The 21,234-nt window shown below is 40.8% G+C and overlaps 1 protein-coding gene across 1 annotated transcript in view; it reads right to left on the reverse strand.

The window, feature by feature from the left end:
- TTC39C (tetratricopeptide repeat domain 39C) overlaps positions 1-21,234 on the reverse strand; it is a 98,820-nt gene that overhangs the window by 25,775 nt on the left and 51,811 nt on the right. The window contains exons 5-6 of the mRNA XM_043444282.1: positions 19,013-19,367; positions 16,750-16,918 (exon numbers count right to left, since the gene is read on the reverse strand). Coding sequence (XP_043300217.1) covers positions 16,750-16,918; positions 19,013-19,367 — 524 coding nt within the window. The remainder of the gene's footprint in view (positions 1-16,749; positions 16,919-19,012; positions 19,368-21,234) is intronic.

Below are 21,234 nucleotides of genomic sequence, written 5' to 3' on the forward strand. Positions count from 1 at the left end.
AGTACAGGCTACAAATCTCTGATTACACACAAGTGGAATACGGTAGCAGTGTTTTCAGCACCTCCAGTAAATGGACAGCACCCTCCTTGGTAAGTGAGTTATGTAACCAAATCCACCATTAAGGGTAGAGGAGCTGAATAATGCACCAGTTGCAGGATTTCCTAGTCCCTCAACAGTAAGGACCATGACTTTGACAAAATTTGTGAGGGGAAATGCTTTATACTGGATTTACAACCAAGACACAATTCTGTCTAAATAGGAAAAGTCCTGACCAAGCATCGTATGCTTAGCCCTTTGCAGAATCCGTGCTACATTATTTAAGGCTGACAGAAGAGGCACTGTCCTCTCTTTACAGACAAGGACACAGGCTCAGAAAGCTCAGCCAGCCAGGAAGTGGAAAAGTCTGTTTTGAGTTCAGCTACCCTATGCTGCCTTTGAAAATTGCAGAGGAGGAATCTATATGAAAGATGGCAGTAAATTTAAAAGAAATATATTTATTTTAAAGGTGCTATCAAAGAATTTTCAACATGAGTGAAGATGATGCAAAGAATTAACCCAGAAAAACAAAGACCATAGAAACACATAAAAACAAGTCTGCAGAGAGTCACACCCTACACAAAATAAAACATGAAATTTAAGATAAACAGAAAAACCTGGGAAACTGATGGAGGGGATTAATATCCACAGAGACTTAAATGAGAGAAACAAACAGAAGCCATAATTAGGAAGGTGACTTTGAAACTTTTCCTAGAGCTGAATGACCTTCTCTGTAAAGGATGTCAAATGGACAAGCTGGTATATGGGTTTTTCCAAAGAGGAATTAAAAAATAAATTGTAAAAGGCAGAAATGCCAGGTAGTCACACAGTTCTGAAAATTCAAGAACTATGAAAAAATTTTTTATGTAACAGCTTTGAGAAAATTCTTCCCTTTTAAAGTGTACAATTCAGTGGCTTTTAGTATATTCACAGAAGCATGCAACTCGTAAGTTGAAAGAAATCTTAAAAATGATGTAGCCTAGTGTTTCTCAAGGACTTCCTAGTGGCTCAGTGGTGTAAAAAAAAAAAAAAAAAATCCTCCTGCAATGCAGGAGACACAGATTCAATCCCAGGGTTGGGAAGATCCCCTGGAGGAGAAAATGGCAACCCACTACAGTATTCTTGCCTGGGAAATCCCATGGACAGAAGAGCCTGGCAGGCTACAGTCCATGGATTTGCAGTCAGACATGACTGAGCACAGCACCGTAGTAGTGTTTCTGAAGTGTGTTATACTGAATGTTTCTCTGTCTCACAGGCTACAGTATGAAAAAGAATCCTCCTGGTCAAGCAACTTGGGTGAACATAGCAGATATGCACACTATCTCCCTCATGATGCAACACTAAACTCTCCGAGAAGCCCCAGGATATCCTAATTTAAATGATACGAAATCTCTTTTCATGGAATATGTATTAACTAGTCCATCAAATCAGTGCTTCAGGAAAACACTGATCTATTTCTACCCTCCTGATTTTCCAGGTGAAGGACTAGGGCCAGAGAAGACTCAGTGGCTTCACCAAGGTCTCACTGTTCTTCAAAACTGTTTGACATGTCAGCAACCATGTGGAAGTAGAGAGGGTTTTCATTCTTCCTGCAAGAGCCAAAACCAGACCTTCAGACTTTTAGTCCAGCACTCTTTCTACAATGCGTGTGTATGTGTGTATGTGTCAGTCGGTCCGTCATGTCTGACTCTTTGTGACCCCATGGACTGCAGCCTTCCTGGCTCCTCTGTCCATGGAATTCTCCAGGCAAGAATACTGGAGTGGGTTGCCATGTCCTTCTCCAGGGGATCTTCCACATTGCAGGCAGACTCTTTACCGTGGGAGCCACCAGGGAAGATCTTTTTACAATGTTACATGTCAAAACCTGAAGCTCTGAAACAATGACAACAAACTCCCAGAGCCACAGAAAAATAAGGACTAGCACATGAAACAAAGAAATGCACAGATTTAGGAAACCAGTGTTCCCACATGCTGAGAGTCCAAAATCATAAAGAACAACAGAAAAGTTCAATACAATACTACAAGAAAAGATAGAATTTGAAAGAAGAGCTCTGGACAGGGGTAGGTAAAGTGGGGAACACTATTTCCTAAAACTAGCTCTGTGCAACCCAGTAATGGGAATTTGCCAGACACTTACTGGCCTTAGGAGAGGGAGACCAAAGACCTGGAATGCCACCTGTGTGGATACGTAAACTTGCTTTTAAAATGGCAGAAAAAACAATTAAAATACAGTGATCACCTTTTCAATCCACATTGAAGGGAAAATCCACCCCAGAGTAAGCAGAAATGAAAACAAACATAATAATAAACACAATCCTGAGAGTAAAGGAATTAACACATGCTCCATATAGATAACATGTATAAGAAACTCCTCTGTAAGAGAAGAGAGTGGGATTGAGAAAGAATTCAGATCATCTGTTGCTTCTGGGGTCACCCCAACTCCACCAGCCTCTCTCTACAAAATGCTCCAGCCCCCTTGAGCCTGGACCTCCCCATCATGGGGCCTCTTCTTGAGTCTAGGCTTGAATGCAGGATCATGCCCCATGCTCTCATATTTATCTGGAAACTCCTACTGACTCTTCAAGAGCCAACCCAAATATTCCCTCTCTTGGGTCATCTTCCCCAGAAGATGAGGGATGCACCATGGGTGACCGACACCCTGCTTGCCCTTCCTACAGGCCTGTTTCTATATTTCTCAAAGACTGGCCTTCCTCAGTGATCAATGCAAAGAAATAGAGGAAAACAACAGAATGGGAAAGACTAGAGATCTCTTCAAGAAAATTAGAGATACCAAGGGAACATTTCATGCAAAGATGGGCACAATAAAGGACCGAAGTGGTATGGACCTAACAGAAGCAGAAGATATTAAGAAGAGGTGGCAAGAATACACAGAACAATTATACAAAAAAAGATCTTCATGACCCAGATAATCATGAGGGTGTGATCAAACATCCTGGTATGCAAAGTCAAGTGGACCTTAGAAAGCATCACTATGAACAAAGCTAGTGGATGTGACAGAATTCCAGTTGAGCTATTTCAAATCCTAAAACATGATGCTGCTAAAGTGCTGCACTCAATATGCCAGCAAATTTGGAAAACTCAGCAGTGGCCACAGGACTGGAAAAAGTCAGTTTTCATTCCAATCCCAAAGAAAGGCAATGCCAAAGAATGTTCAAACTACCTCACAATTGCACTCATCTCACACGCTAGTAAAGTAATGCTCAAAATTCTCCAAGCCAGACTTCAACAGTATGTGATGCATGAACTTCCAAACGTTCAAGCTGGATTTAGAACCAGCAGAGGAACCAGAGATCAACTTGCCAACATCCACTGGATCATCGAAAAAGCAAGAGAGTTCCAAAAAAACATCTACTTCTGCTTTATTGACTACCCCAAAGCCTTTTGACTGTGTAGATCACAACAAACTGTGGAAAATTCTGAAAGAGATGGGATTACCAGACCATCTGACCTGCCTCCTGACAAATCTGTATGCAGCTCAAGAAGCAACAGTTAGGACCCGATATGGAATAACAGACTGGTTCCAACTTGGGAAACAAGTATGTCAAGGCTGTATATTGTCACCCTGCTTATTTAACTTATATGCAGAGTACATCATGCGAAATGCTGGGCTGGATGAAGCACAAGCTGGAATCAAGACTGCTAGGAGAAGTATCAATAACCTCAGAAATGCAGATAGCACCACCCTTAGGGCAGAAATTGAAGAACTACAGAGCCTCTTGATGAAAGTGAAAGAGCAGAGTGAGAAAGTTGGCTTAAAACTCAACATTCAAAAATTGAAGATCATGGCATCCAGTCCCATCACTTCATGGCAAATAGATGGAGAAACAAAGGAAACAGTGAGAGACTTTATTTTTGGGGGCTCCAAAATTACTGCAGATGGTGACTGTAGCCATGAAATTAAAAGACGCTTACTCCCTGGAAGAAAAGCTATGACCAACCTCAGTTCAGTTCAGTTGCTCAGTCGTGCCCAACTCTTTGCGACCCCATGGACTGCAGCACGCCAGGCCTCCCTGTCCATCACCAACTCCCAGAGTCTACCCAAACCCATGTCCATCGAGTCGGTGATGCCATCCAACCATCTCATCCTCTGTTGTCCCCTTCTCCTCCTGCCCCCCAATCCTTCCCAGCGTTAGGGTCTTTTCCAGTGAGTCAACTCTTCGCATGAAGTGGCCAAAGTATTGGAGTTTCAGCTTCAACATCAGTCCTTCCAATGAATACCCAGGACTGATCTCCTTTAGGATGGACTGGTTGGATCTCCTTGCAGTCCAAGGGACTCTCAAGAGTCTTCTCCAACCTAGACAGCATACTAAAAGCAGAGACATTATGTTGCCGACAAAGGTCCATCTAGTCAAAGCTATAGTTTTTCCAGTAGTCATATATGGATGTGAGAGCTGGATGATAAAGAAAGCTAAGTGCTGAAGAATTGATGCTTCTGAGTTCTCGTGCTGGAGAAGACTTTCGAGAGTCCCTTGGACTGCAAGGAGATCCAACCAGTCCATCCTAAAGGAGATCAGTCCTGAACACTCATTGGAAGGACTGATGCTGAAGCTGAAACTCCAATACTTTGGTCACCTGATGTAAAGAACTGACTCATTGGAAAAGACCCTGATGTTAGGGAAGACTGAAGGCAGGAAGAGAAGGGGACGACAGAGGATGAGATGGTTGGATGGCATCACTGACTCGATGGACATGAGTTTGAGCAAGCTCCGGGAGTTGGTGATGGACAGGGAAGCCTGGCGTGCTGCAGTCCATGGGGTCGCAGAGTCGGACACGGCTGAGAGACTGGACTGAACTGAACAAAGCCTGGCCACCTCAGCACCAGCTGACATGCCTCCCTGCCATGTGGCCCTCATCTCCCCCAGGCCCAGAGCTCTGCTGCAGTGGCCAGTAGCGCTGCAGCCCCGGAGCAGACACAGCAGTGCTATCATCATGTCATAAACACCACAAGGACCTGCACTCAGAGCTCCAAAGCAGCACACACCTCCCAAATTACCACTCCCTAAACCTCAACAGCAAAACTACACCCAGGATCCCACCTCAACCACAGACCTCACCTCAACAAGGAGAGAAGTAAGGCTTAAAGAGATTAAAGGTCTTGTTCAAACCAGTCAATCCTAAAAGAAATCAATCTTGAATATTTACTGGAAGGACTGTTGCTGAAGCTGAAGCTCCAATACTTTGGCCACCTGATGTGAAGAGCTGACTCAGTGGAAAAGACCCTAATGCCGGGGAAGACAGAAGGCAGGAGAAGGGGGCAACAGAGAATGAGATGATTAGACAGCATCACTGACTCAACGGACATGAATCTGAGCAAACTCCCGGAGACAGTGAAGGACAGGGAAGCCTGGCGTGCTGCAGTCCATGGGGTTGCAGAGTTGGAACCGACTGAGCGACTGAACAAATCTAGACCGCTGGGCCAGGATGGAGGAGCCAGGACTCAGCACGGGCAGTCAGCCTCCAGATCTGAGCCCCCAGCTACAATGTGTATCTTATTACATCACAGTATCACAGCTTCCCAAACGCTCTCAGTTAGCCAGTGAAATGCAGGCTGAATTTCAAGGGATACAATCAAATCCCTAAACAAGAACACTAACATTTCACTATTCTTACAAGTCAAATATGTTATGATAGAGTATTAAGAAAATGAACTATAAAACAAGCTAAATTAAGGAAAACCAGAAATAAAGTGGAAGTAAAATATGAATTGATTAAAAAAAAAATCAAATCTCTCTCTATAAAAACCAATATGAGGGAAGGGGATTGGGATGGGGAATACATGTAAATCCATGGCTGATTCATTTCAACGTATGGCAAAAACCACTACAATACTGTAAAGTAATTAGCCTCCAACTAATAAAAATAAACGGAAAAAAAAAACCCAATATGAAACTCTAAAGCCCAATCATAAAATTAGGAAAACATAAATTTATAAAAACACCACTAATAATAAAAAGTAATATTATATTTACATGCCTGGATATAGTCACATGTCTAAAAATATGTGGAAATAAGAAAAAGTAAAATATAAAACTAAGGTGAGTATAACAGTAAGTAGACATCTTCAGATTATTGAAGAAATAAAAGAAGTTATTAAAGAATTAATTTCAAAACAGTACTTAACAACAACTGAAAAATACTTTCAAATGTTTAATGATGGTTTAATTACTTTAACTGACTTGCTTCTCCAAAATGTAGAAGAAAATATTCTATTAAGCAACTCATTTTTTAAAAAATAGTAAGTTTATTTCTAAAGCCCAATAAGAATAAGCCCTCTTGGATATTTATATTTACATTTATAATAATATTTAAATATATGTTATTTGCTAGTAAGCTATATATACTATTATTACATATACAAAACATTACTAGAATATATATAAAATATATAACACATATATATATAACTTATTAGCAAATAAAAGCCAAAAAGAGAACTGGATTGAGAGAGAAGGCCTAAATTCTAGTTCCTCCTTAATCCAAAATAACTATGTACATGTACACATACTTATTTCACTTGAACCTCTGTTTACTATATACAGATGTATGTAAAAAGTATAAAGTAACGAGACATTAAGGGTGACATGAGTAAATGAAGAGATACCATCAGAAATGAGTAAGAAATACAAACATTAAAATTTCCTTATAATACACAGAACCTGACAAACTGATAACTATATGTAAGAAACAAATGTATAAAAATACTAAATAATATATATTTTTAAAGGCAATAGTCATGTATTTGTTATATTTAAGACACAAAACCACAATTGTCAAAGCCACTTAATTTTCATTTTAAAACATCTGTAATAGGTAGAAAATAAAGATAACTCAAAAACAGATTCCACCTATCTTAAGGATTTAGTTCAATAACAAGAAGATAAACAACCTTAAATAAAACAATGTTTGGATGGACCTAGAGATTATCCAACTGAGTGAAGCAAGACAGACACAAAAAGATAAATGTATGATATTGTTTGTATTTGGAACCTAAAAAGGGTACAAAAGAACTTATTTACAAAACAAAAGCAGGGTCACAGACATAGAAAACAAACTTATAGTTACCAGGGGCTGGGGGCAGGGATGTATAAATTGGGACTGACATATTCACACCACTATATATAAGACAGGTAACTAATAAGAATCTACTATATAGCACAGGGAACTCTACTCTGTAAAAGCCTATATGGGAAAAGAATATAAAAAAAAAAAGTGGGCATCTATATAACTAATTCACTGTGCTCTACACCTAAAACTAACACAACATCGTAAATCAACTATACTTTAATAACAACTTTTTAAAATGTTAATATTCCTGAATCTAGTAAGCATCAGAATAAATAGCCATCTGTACACGCAAAGAGGTATAGGAATATGAGTTTTTAAAGTATCATTTTACAATCTGAAGAAAAAATAGTCTATGTGTCCCAGTTTGAGAAGACAAACATTATTTCTGAAGAAACGAAATCTGTTGTAACAAAAGTGTGTATGTTTGAATGTTCAAATTTTCACAATAAAATGTAAAGACTGTTCTCAAAATGACAGTAATAGAAAAGGGGAAATACATGACAAATATAACTTATGATTATATTAGACATGAGAATTTGATTAAATAAAAACGTTTCTTACTCAAAAGTCAAACTTGACTAGATCAACAGATTATATCCAAAGGAAAAAAGAATATATACTCCTACTGAAAATACCCTCAGTAACACTTTTTGGAAGCATTTTTATTGAGATATAATTCAAGTTATTACAAAATTCACAAAGTATACAATTCAGTGGTTTTTAGTATATTCACAGAGTAGCACAATCATTACTACAACATATGTTTAGGATATTTTCATCAACCCCCAAAGAAATACTGTACCTATTAACAGTTACTCTATATGCTCTCCACCCATCCCCAAGCAAGCTATCTGCATACTCTGGGGACTTCATCTAAATAAAATCACACAGCGTATGTTCTTGTGTGACTTGGCTTTTTTCACTAAAGGTGTCTTCAAGGTTCATCCATGCTGTAGCATGTGTCAGTACTTCAGTCCTTTTTTAATTGCTGAAAGTTATTCCATCGTATGGATACATATTGTTTTATCCTTTATCAGTTGACAGACATTTGAGTTGTTTGCACTTTTTTGCTAAGTTATGAATAATATGGACATATGTTTTCATTTCTCTTGAGTGGAACTTCTGGGTCATAATAATCAATCTATGTTGAAGGTTTTGAGAAACCATCAAACTGCTTTCCAAAGTAGCTATACTATTTTTCATTCCCACCAGCAATGAATAAGGGTTGCAATTTCTCCATGCTGTTCTTAGTTGGGTGGTCTTTATTGAGCTTACTTGGTGGTGTGAGCCGATCTACTTGGCCTTGATTTGCATTTTTCATAATGGCTAGATGATGATGAGATTTTTCATGTGTTTAAACTGGTCATTGAATTATTTTCTTTATGTAAATTTTTAATAGTAATTACTATTCAATACTGTTGGATTATGAATTAACATATTCAATTTTGCTTTGTTTTCCAAGACTGTGTTACATTTTAGTGCAATCCTATGAAATCACAGTGGGTTTTTCGGCAGAATGTACAAACTGGATATAAATTCAGGAACCTGGAAATAGCTAAGCAACAAGCGAGTATGCCTTTTAGCGCAGTACGGTAGTGTTGTCTGTTATATTAAACGAAGGTCTTTATCAGTTATTTTGAGACACTGTGCTTGTACCCTGTACAAAACATGAATGATTTAAACTCTGACTTTCACTATTCTTTGAGATCATATTTCATCATTCAGTTAAAAGTTACAGTGTTGACTGTGTAAGACAATGACGGCACCTGAAGCTATAACCAAGGAAATATTCAAGAAAATTAAAAAGTAAATCATGCTAAGTAATACGTGGTCTTTTCTATCACAGAGGAAAATGACTGGGAGATCACAGGGTATAAACAGCTGTCAAATTATCCCAAACAACGGACAAATCAAATTTAGTAATCCATGGAAATCTTACATATTCCTAGCACTTATCTATGCAAAAACATCTTCAAATAAATAACACTAGATTTGTACGCAAAACATGCACTGAGTTTCATATACATACATTAACATCACAAACTTGAAGCAAAACATCTTAATTATTGCTAGGCTATTTTTATGAAGTTGCTTAACATCTTAAAATAAACTATTATGTATGTGTTTTAAAAAGAGAGGCGCCCCCTTGACGGTTGTAGCAAGCATTAGGACATGATGCGACAACCCACTTACATGTGACTCAGCATTATTGCTGCTGAGCAGTGGAATCCGTTTAGCAGTATTGCTGTCAAGGACACCTAACAATAGACCCTGCGTTTAACCCCTGCCCTTAAGACCAGGGCTCATGTAAGCAAGGCAAAGCTCATCCTCTTATGCACATTTAGTGAGCTTGGGGATATAAATCCGTGTTAACCTTCTACTGGCTTTTCAACCCAATGGCCTGTAAGGATAGAGATAAAAGAAGAGCAAATGCATTTAACCTATTAGCAATTTGGGTTCTCATCATCATCTCATTTCAGTGAACAGTCATTAAACCACACACTGTGGATTTATCGCACTGGAAAGTGAAGACAAATTGATCCTCCACCTCTCCTACACCAGATTAAACCCGTCTCTCACTCTGTGTCCTAAGAATAAATGGCCGCCCTACCTCCTGGTGCCTGAAGTCATAAAGAGAACTGCGTAGGTCGGAAGAGAAGACTACAATTAATAGAACCTTGGGGAATTACTTCTCTTCCTGCATTGCCTTTTTCCTGATCCTATAAATAACAACATTACCTCATGCTGGCAAGGCGTGCTGTTCGGATACAAGAGGCAGGCTTGCTCATCAATGCTGCCACCCAACAGCTCTGGTTAGTCATATGCCCCCGAGACGGATGCCTGGGCACAGGCCCCCCTGGGTTTGCCATTTCTGCGCTGGCCCCTAAGCTCCACGCCCCCCCGCAGTCCTCCTGCCTCATCTCTTTCTGATAAATTAATCACCAAGGCGATCAACCTTCACTTTTCTGTCCCTGCCACAATCATGAACTGAGGGGCTAAAAAAAGCAACACAGACCTCTCATTTATTGTGGGGAGCTCCAGTGAAACAATTAACTGTCATCAATAAAAGTACAGAGAGAAAGAACTACAGCCTGAAATAATGAGTGGGAGGAAGGTCCAGAGACGGAATGATGCGGCAGAAGCATGAAGGCCTTTCACACAGACAGAACCTCGCAGGTAACAGAAAGTAAGGCCATGGAGCGCCAAGGTGACAAAGTCAAGGGCAACCATCAAAGTGGTCCCTGTGGGCACTGCTCATGGGGAAGAGAAACCACATCCTATCACACACCCTTGTCAGAAGCAAGGGCTGGTAGGGGGAGTACAGACCCGAGCAGGCTGTCGCCTTGAGGCCCTGTGCACACTCCCCCTAGGTTCTCGTGGAGCAAGGCTGTCATTATTGTGGCCGTGAGGGGCTGTCACAGCACAGATCCTACCCGCCTGAGCTTGGGGAGTGCAGAGGCTCAGCCCTCCAGCAACGATCACAGACCTCATCGACACCCACTTACTTCTTTAGTTCCTGTAAATTTATTTAATTCATTTCTTTAGAGTCATGCTTCTTTAGCCAGCCCATCAGGACTTCCATATCTGAGATCCCTGACACCAAATGTTGAGACCTTCTTGCATCATCACCTTCTGTGCTGGCTGTAGAAACAGGCTGAGGTGCCACCAAGAAAAGGTGACAGTCATTGCTGACCAGCTTCCTCTCTTAAAGAAACACCATCACTCACCCTGATCAACAGACTTCCTGCCAACAGACTCATCAGTCCATTCGATAACAACACACTGAGGGCCAGTTTCGTGGGAGATCCTTTTCTGCTCCTAAAGAACAAAACCTGTGGTTTTTCCATGCCAGCATGCAGGACACTCAGAAAGTATGGGTGCAAGCTTGGAAGACAGTTTCACAAAGAGTTCCCAAACTGCATAAAGAAACTTCTTTAGAATATGTCCATCAACTGTCATTCATTCAAATATTTGAGCAATGAGAGAAAGACTAATATTAAAAAATAAGTTTCCTAACTAAGCAGTCACACCATGTAAGGTGTATATATATACATATAACCAAATACATGTATCTGTATATTACATACTAAGTAGATTATTAAAAGGGAGGAGAGGGGAATTGTGCCAATCCATATTGTTTAAAGAAAAAAAGAGGACTAGAGAGAAATAGGAAGTTTACTGAAATGTAGACTTGTTCCTAATAATTTTAAAGAACCAAGAAAAATATTCATTAATCACTCAGGTGGTAACAGACTTATCACTACCATAAGTTTAAGGGGATGAAAAATATATAAAGTTCAAAATTGTAACCATTAGCTCATATTTTAAAATGGAGATTGCTATATAACCCCTGGGTCCACTTCCTAACAGCTCTGTGCATTATGGAAATTCAGGGAAAAGTAAATACTAGTACTGTGCAGTAGCTCTAAATCCTCTGTGATTTTACCTATCACAGCCCTAGCTCAGTTGATAGCTCTCAACAATAGAACAAGTTCCTTCTCCTAAAAAAAGAGCAAATTTGGTAACACGACTTCCCGAGCTTAAACACTCAATAACAACAACCATCACTCCACTACTTGGATAATGTTTATCACATGCCAAGTACTGTGTGAACCCATATATTCTTCATGGCTACATGCTATGTCACATGGGAGAAGTCTAGAGACAGGACAGGTAAGGAGGATAAGACAAGAGGGTGGAGGAGGCTGGAGGTGGGGGTACTGTAGACACACAGTGGGGAAAAGCCAAGGGGGTAAAGAAAGCAAACTCTTCTTGCAACCTGGCCCAGACTCCCAAAGAGCAGAGAAGCTTGGCATCCTGAAGATGCACAAGGACCCCACGAATGACTGATGGTGTAGAACTTCACTGCTGTGTCGAGTCAGACCACGACAATGCGGAATAATGAAGACCTGGCCACAAGGGCTATGCAAGTGGTGGGAAGGGGTGGATATCCTCAAGACCATCCTCCCCATGGATTCCAAACTGTCCCAAACAACGAAGGGCAAACTGTGTAAAAGGTTGTTCATGGAACTACAAGAGTAGGTACCTGCACTTGATTTGCAAATAACAAGTAAAGGAAAATGAACACTTAGCAGCTGGTGTTGAGCTGGTCGTCCTGTATGAGAGAGCAAGCTGGCACAGAAACAGCTGTTCAAACAACTGGAAGTTCTGAGTCACCAAAGAAGCGAAGTCCGGGTCACATGATGCACTTGCCAAAATTAGGAGCCCCCAGACCATGTTCCCTAGGAGCTCGTGGATAAAAAGACCTCAAGGGTGGGGGGTGGGAGGCTCCAGAGGGAGGGGACACATGTGTACTTGTGGCTGATTCATGTCAGAAATCAACACAGCATTGCAAAGCAACTATCTTCCAATTAAAAAAAAAAAAAAACCCTAAAAAAAAGATCTCAAGAGGCCCTATCTCTAACCTAAATGCTCACTGAAAAGAAAAAAAGATTTTCTGCAAGCAAATTCATCAACTGAACCTTATGAGTTTTCATAAACTGACTTAGGAGCTTAAAGGCCTTGCAATAAGCGCCTGAGAAGAGCTATGTCACAGCCTCTCTGAGCAATTCCTCATCAGTAAATGAAGGATGCCACCATCTGATACCTAGCTACATGATCATCTGGGAAGATTAATGAAATAACAAGTGTCTGTGTGCCATGAAGATAATGCCAATAATATCTCAAGTTAGCCCTAAAATTCTCTTATCCTGTAAGCCTTCAGGAAGAGCCAAACAGAAACAATCACATTTCACTTGACCCTCAGGGCTTCAGCTCACCAATCAAGAGCAGAAATGGATCTTTCATTCTTTTTTTTCTTAAAACCAAGTATCAGCTGGATAAGCAAACTGCTCCATGAAAAAGCAGCTCTAAAGTCTACCACCCGTACTCAGATCCCAATTGACCTACTGTGAAAGAGACTGAACATCTGCTGGGGGCTATCATGGTGACTATGTGCCCTCCCAAATCATGCTTATAAGACCCTTTGATGATGCTGTGGCTTCATTTCTAGAACCATCCCAGTGACGAGTGAGCACTCAGAATTAGTTTTTACTCAGTCTCTACCAGAGATGGATTTGTGGACAAGGTAAAATCATGCTAAATTGAGTTTTTTAGGGAAAAAGAAGTTATTAGGGATTTCCTTGGTGGTTCAGTAGTTAGGAACCCACCGTGCAATGCACAGGATGTGGGTTCAATCCCTGGTTGGGGAACTAATATCCCACATGCCAGGGAGCAACTAAGCTGATGCATACAACTACTGAGCCCACACACTCTGGAGCCTGTGAGCCACAATGAAAGATGAAGCCACATGACTCAATGAAGATCCTGCTTCCTGTCTGCCACAACTAAGACCTAAGGAAGCCAAATAAAGATAGATAACTGTTTTTTAAAATAAAAGGTTTTTTTATAAAAAAAATGTTGCTAGTTTTTACTACAAGATAAGCATTGCTTTTTAAAAAAATTAACTTATTTAATTGGAGGCTAATTACTTTACAATATTGTGGTGGGTTTTGCCATACATTAACATGTATCAGCCACGGGTGTACATGTGTCCCACCATCCTAAACCCCCCCTCCCACCTCCCTCCCCACCCCCTCCCTCTGGGTTGTCCCAGAGCACCAGCTCAAAAATTAATGAAAATGGAAAGCATCAGTTCAGTTCAGTTGCTCAGTCGTGTCCAACTCTGTGACCCCATGGACTGTAGCATGCCAGGCCTCCCTGTCCATCACCAACTCCCGAAGCTTACTCAAAATCATGTCCATTGAATCAGCGATACCATCCAACCATCTTATCCTCTGTTGTCCCCTTCTCCTCCCTCCAATCTTTCCCAGCATCAGGGTCTGATGGAAAGCATAATGAAACATAAATCCTGACTTTTGCATTTCTATTTAGCAGTTTCAAAACCCAATTTAGAGCACTCATTGATCAAGGGAGAAAAGGAAGGGCATCCACTGATCGAGAGAGATCTAGACATGCCTAATGCCTGGCCTCACTGCTTCACTGTACACAACTGCAAACGTCAGGCTCTCACCCCCACTAGGCAAGTCTCCTTTGAACACTAAGCCAAGTATCGTCAGGTTCAGAGTTATTCAGAATGTCAATTTCTTAAAGGAAAGGCATCATGCATCTAAGAAAGCATTTACCCTGTACCCAGCTTTCTTCATTTCAGAAATAGCCACTGAAGTGAGAAGGCTGAGTTAATTAAAATCTCCTTCTACAGGCTTACTTCCCTCTGCACAAACCCAAGGGAGTATGGGAACTTGAATAGCCTGAACATCCTTCCCCACATATAGGGCCCTAACCCTGAGCTTGAAAGAAAAATTCACTAACAGCAGACTGGCTCACACAGGAGGCTGATCAAAACTACGTTTTTAAGAAAGCAAGAGAAAAGAAGAGAAATGTCACTGAAGGCTCAGGAGCCTGACTTGAAAGAAAAACAATCTCAAAGTAATGAGAAGAACAATGACTTGGACATGGGTTTACATAAGTTTGATCCTGGGGAGATTTCAGCGTTGTTTCAACTATAAATTATTAGTATAATCTTTAAAATACGATTCCATATATAAACGTAAGGCATCCTTGGGTTTAAGAAGACACTTCATGAAGAAGAGATATTATTGGGAAAGTAACATACACTCCACTGCCAACAAAAAATTAGTGAAAGAATCACCTCCTGTGCTTATGAAAACACTGCTAGGCAAACATCTTCATAAGCATGTGCGGGGTTTTCTCAGGGGGCAAGGGTCTGACTCCTAGCATCGATTATGCTGCGGATGCCTGGTTAACTGAGGGCGGAGGTTATTACACCTCACACTGATACACTAGTAGCTGCTAGTGAGCATGTGGGTGGAACATCATGTTAACAATCACCTTCTTTCACACGCGTGGTTAAGTTCTTATAAAGATTTTCATTTTACCATAATTGAAAAAGATAGATGTACCCCAATGTTCACTGCAGCACCATTTACAATAGCCAGGACATGGAAGCAACCTAAATGTCTGCTGACAGATAAATGGATAAAGAAGTTTTGATACATAAATACAATGGAATATTATGCAGTCATAAACGGGGATTTATGTGAGTCAATTCTAGTGAGGTGGATGTTATACTGAGTGAAATCAGACAAGCAAATATCATATCAATGCCTATATATGGAATCCAGAAAAATGATACTGATGAAACTATTTGCAGGGCAGGAATAGAGACTCAGACATAGAGAACAGACTTCTGGATACAGTGCGGCAAAGAGAGGGTGCAATGAATTGAGAGACTGGCACTGAAATATATTCATTACCGTATGTAAAATAGCTAGCTAGTGGGAAACTGCTATATGACTCAAGGAGTTCAGCTTGGTGCTCTGTGATGACCTAGAAGGGTGGCATGTGGTGGGAGGGAGATTCAAGAGGGAGGGGACATGTCTATACCTACGGCTGATTCACGCTGTTGTATGGCAGAGACCAACAGAGCATTGTACAGCAATTATCCTTCAGTTAAAATCAAATACATTTTTTTCTTTAAAGATTTTCATTTTTCTTCAGATCCTTGCGCCCTCAAGCAGGCTGACATAAAAAAAGAGGTGCAGGTATTGGGAGGCAGGCACTGAGATGGTATAGTTCTTCCCGTAGAGGACTGTGTACCATTAGGTGCACATACTAACTGTACTCAGACATAGCCAGTCAGACATAGTCTTTGCAACCCCATGAACTGTAGCCTGCCAGGCTCCTCTGTCCATGGGATTCTCCAGTGGGTTGCTATTTCCTTCTCCAGGGGATCTTCCCAACCCAGAGACTGAACCCATGTCTCTTACATCTCCTGCATTGGCAGGCAGATTCTTTACCACTGAGCCACCTGGGAAGCCACAAAAAAAAAGAGGTGCAGAGAGAAGCAGAACCCCCTCAAAGGCCAGGTATGTTGTTTTTCTGGAATGAGATAGCCTAGCCTCGCTCACTGGGTGAGCTAAGAGGTCATGTGAAGCCTGTTCAGACCCCTGTTGACCTTCCCTGTAAAATGCAGGGGATCATTCTGTTGTGGGCTTGTTCTGAGGATTAAATGGGATGGTGTGTGTGAAAGCCCCTGGCATGGGACCTAGCCACATGAAGCACATGAAAAAGTAATACGGGCTACTACTGTTTCAGAGTCTTTGCTGTCCTTGACATTTCAGGCAATAACATGAGCATGAATCAACTGTCAGCTGGGATGAACATTTGGAAATAGATTAATAGTAACTCCAGAGAAGGAAAAAAATCACATTGGGTTGGTCAAAAAGCTTGTTCGGGTTTTTCACATAACATCTTATGGGAAAACCCAAACAAATGTTTTAGCCAACCTAGTATTTTGCTTTAACTAAGACATTCGCAAGGGCTCCCGTGTCTTCAGCTCAGGGCACAGCATCTCGTCTTACCTCTGAGGGACCCCGGCCCTGCTTCACCCATAGCTGTGAACAGAAGGTAACTGCGAAACACTCTGGGTTCCTTGGAGAGGCTCCCATGGCAATGACGAACGCAAGGCACAGGATGTCAGCCCTGAGACATTCGGGCTCCTTATGAACTAGCCCCTTCTGAATGAGAATTATAGATTCAAGCAACAGAGGCTTTATTTTAAAAAAGCTGGCGAAGGCACAGTACCTCTAGTCGTTGTATGCGTCCCTTGAAAAACATAAAGAGGGAAGAGTTTGGATAAGCAGCTTCTTTTTTGAGAAGAATTTCCTTTGCTTCATCCAGGCCGGCTTTGTTATCACTGCCATCCAAGGCAAAAAACGGGCGGACCACAGTATGATACCAGAGCAGCGCTAATCTGAAGAAGAGGGACAGAACCCGTGAGAGACGCGGACTTTGCTGACAGTGTTTCCAATCTCGAAAATAATCAGTCTGTGCTCCTCCCATACACACTCCTTCCAGAAAACTCCCTAGGCAGTCCCTGAGTAAGTAAAAATCTGTATCTTTCCCCGTGTTATTTTGATCCATATTTGGAAAACCACAACTTTCGAGCACAATGTATAAATCAGCATACTCCCACCAGGGAAGAGAATAAGGTGACAGAAGCATGTAGTTCTTCTGAGGCTTCTAGATGGATTGCTGAAGGCATCATTTACGTAAATCTCTGAATTCTACTCTGTTCTCATCAATGCATAAATTAGAAACAGTGACTAGTGATCATGAATTTACTGTCCCCTTATAATTACTTTCCACATTACTTTTTACAAAAGGAAAGCATTTGTTTTCTCTTGTGTTCACAAAAGTTAGACTGTAAGTAAGCCTCACACCTTGAATTTAAATACAGGAACCATAAGCAAAATTACACAAAATTAAGTTAAAATAAGTTACAGGAACAGAAGGGCCCTTTATCTAGCCTTTGAAAACCAAACAAATAAGTTACTTAAAATTCTCTCACTTCAAACTCATCCCTTTCAAGAAAAAGGCCATGTTAAACTAGGTAAACAAAATAGAGTCACTGGGATCGGCTTTGAAAGACAAAATCGTGTAACCAACACAACAAATATTTTTATGTAAATATATGCTTCCAGTGTGCATAAATTTGACCCTTTTCTGGAGATCAGACTAATTTACATTATTTTTAATTCAATTCATTCCTTTCACAGAAAATGTTATTAAAAAAGACGTATTATCACAAGTTATAAATCCACTAAGTCAAATTAATGAAGGACCACTGTTTGTATAATATAAGGAGTTTGGGAAGGCATGAGTATTTTTACAATGAAAAATTAATGACTTTTTTATAGTCGCTACCAAACGATTAGGAGTTAGCATCAAAATTCCTCAATACTGACGTTAAGTAGAAACCCAGCAAACTAAGGTTCTCTGTGATACCAACATCTTTTGGAAAAATTCTGATAAGTGGTGCAATGTCAAAGCACAAACAGTATTTCATAAAATTATTCAAACTGCAAATGGTAGCAGATATTTCAGTTCAGTCCAGTCACACAGTCATGTCTGACTCTCTGCGACCCCATGGACTGCAGCACCCCAGGCCTCCCTGTCCATCACCAACTCCCGGAGCTTGCTCAAACTCATGTCCATAGAGTTGGTGATATTTATCAGATCGGAAAAAAAAACCCATCGTTTTTAACTGATGAGGAAATGGATGAATCCTTGCTCTGGATGGTTATATCAGCTTCTTCACATTTTTCTGTATAAATAATTATCATTTAAGTCTGAACAATATAATATAACTCAATTTAGTTGAATAGCACAGACTGTCCAGGCCACAGTAAGAGACCAACAGACCAACTAGAGTCATCAAGAAAAATTATCCAACATGAGGATAAAAGAAGAGAGATTTCAGAATCACAGAACAGCCTTATGAAATTTATATCCTCTGAAGTCCAAAATCAGGATTACGAATCTCAGTGACTGGCAGAGTCACTGCTTTTAAATGCTTATAAATCATGATCGTTTTGCCTGTTTAAAACACAGGACTCATTAAAAAAATAAAAATAAATTTTAAAAAGAAAATGGTAAAGAAGAGGGGCTTTCCACAAAAATTAAAAAATGAATAAATAAAAATCAAATACAGGACTCATGAGACTTAAGAACAGTGCTCTGTTCTCCACAAGAAAGTTAGTCACTCACTCGTGTCTGACTCTTTGTGACCCCATGGGCTGTAGCCCGCAAGGCACCTCTGTCCATGGGATTCTCCAGGCAAGAAGACTGGAGTGGGTTGCCATTTCCTTCTCCCTGTTTCCCAAAGTTAACTCCTAAACATCACCAAAAACATGGTCCTTGGCATTCCATTGAAACATAAAAGGCATGGCAACATGTCAACCAACCCAGCACTGATTTTACCTGAAGTTTCCTATAAAGGTTTTGAGTGTCGCTTACTTACTTTCAACTATATTATCTACCAAAGCATTGCAATATAGCTACTCACGTAGCTAAAGGGGCCTTCATGTCCTTACTTTCGCTTGCATACATCAGTGAAGAAAGCCCCTGCAGGCGGTCTCCAGGAAAACCCAGCAGGTTGATGATTTTGAGCAGGTTTGGGGGCACCATGGATATGCAAAGGTGAAAAAGGCCGTATCCAAAGCTCACAGCACCTTTCAGTCTGTTCAGAGACTCCTCAGACACCCCTTCAGCCACAATGTGGTTATCATTTGCAGCATCAGAAGTCAAAGGCTCTTCTGTTAGCTTCTTCTGATACAGCTCCTGAAGGGCGTTGATGTCCAGATAGCATTTATTGTAAATCTTCCAGGCTTTCCTAAGGATCCACCCACCTTTTATATATGCTATAAAGGGAAGGGGAAAAAAGTATGAAAAAAATAAGCATTTAAATAATTTTCCTATACTAATAATAAAGATACTGAAGAATGATTTGAAAAAATCAAAATTTAAAAAAAATACAAACTGTTATCCACCATGACAACTTGTTTTTCTTTATATGGCTTAAATTCCTTACCTGAGGTCTGTTTCGGGGCTCCCTCGGTAGCTCAGATGGTAAAGAATCTGCCTGCAGTGCAGGAGACCCAGGTTCAATCCCTGGGTCAAGAAGAATGGCTACCCACTCCAGTATTCTTGCCTGGAGAATTCCATGGACAGAGGAGCCTGGTGACTACAGTCCATGGGGTCACACAGAGTCAGACATGACTGAGTGACTAACACTTTCACTTTACTAGTGTGGATGGCAAGAGCGATGTATTATTTTGTTCATTAAATAGAGTCACTCACACAGTAGTGAGGGTGTAGGATCTTTGCGGTTGTTCAGTTGCTCAGTTGTGTCTGACTCTGCGACCCCATGGACTGCACCACCCCAAGCTTCCCTGTCCTTCACTATCTCCTGGAGTTTGCTCAAACTCATGTCTATTGAGTCAGTGATGCTATGTAACCATCTCATCCTCTGCTGACCCCTTTTCCTTTTGCCTTCAGTCCTTCCCAGTATCAGGGTCTTTTCCAATTAGCATCTGTTATCAGCTGAATGAATGAATGCAAGCCTCCTCTGAATCCAACTTATCCCACGTATAGTGTGAAATCCTCTACCGCATTCCTGAACTACCACTGGCAGTCTCTATGATACCACTGGAGTGCTCTTGGCTAAACCTTATTACACCTGTACTTCAGACCCTTGGATGTTCTGCAGCAACACCTCCAGCAGATTCCTTCCTCGGGTGGTACAGAAGAACCTGCGCCCCTCCCAGCCTCCCTGCCACCCCACCACAGATGGCAAGCTGGTGAGCCCTGAGGGAACTCAGGAAGGAAAGAATACCTGCCCGCTAGCAGTCGTCAGACCGCAGCCACTCACTACAGTGAGCCCTGAGGAAGCGCAGGATGTGAAAACAGGATACCGGCCCCGGATAGCTGAGGTGCACATCAACGGAATGATTTCAGTGAGCCCAGACTCTTGCATCTTCCCATACATAGAAAAGGGTTAAATCCCTTAACTTGGGTTATCTGGTTTCCTTTAATCAACAATCATTTTTTTTGATGTTCAGACTACCTGCTCTTTGTTGCCAAACTTTTATATAACCTGGCTCCTCCTTCAACTCCTTGGAGCAGTTTTTCTCCGTTACTTGAGGCACAGTCTCCTCAGCTTGAAGGTTTAAAAATTCCTACTGAATAAAAGAGTTCTCAACTTTTAGGTTCTGAATATTTTTTTAAGCCCACAAAGATAATTTCTAGGAAGTCCACATTTAGGAGGTCACAATAAAAGTTAAATCCTACTTTTTACTTGAGCCAAAGAGAAACAAACCATCCTCAAGCATGAAATGGAGACAGAGAAGAAAGAAACGGAAATTGGCTGCCAGTAGCCCAGATCAAGAAAAGTGCATGTCATGACTTAGCAGCAACAAACCCTTCTTCACTTCAGGTTCGGAAGAAAATGCTTTTCTCATTGTGATTTATAGTTGATTTCCTTATTGAACACTCATGTTTTCAAGTAGACCCTAGCTACCAAAGAGGCAGATATCTGCCATCAGGAACAGAGATATAAAACCACAAAAGAGGAAGAACTAGGATCAAAGTTAAACTTACAGTGAACTCTGACAGTCTCCATTCCAATCTACACTCCTCAAGATATCAAAACTACAAAATCCTGGAAAACATTTGTCTTGGGCAAACTAAATAAGAATCAGTTTATACTCCTCATTAAGGGCTGTTAAA

Source organism: Cervus canadensis, chromosome 23 (assembly GCF_019320065.1).
Source record: "Cervus canadensis isolate Bull #8, Minnesota chromosome 23, ASM1932006v1, whole genome shotgun sequence".
Taxonomy (NCBI): domain Eukaryota; kingdom Metazoa; phylum Chordata; class Mammalia; order Artiodactyla; family Cervidae; genus Cervus; species Cervus canadensis.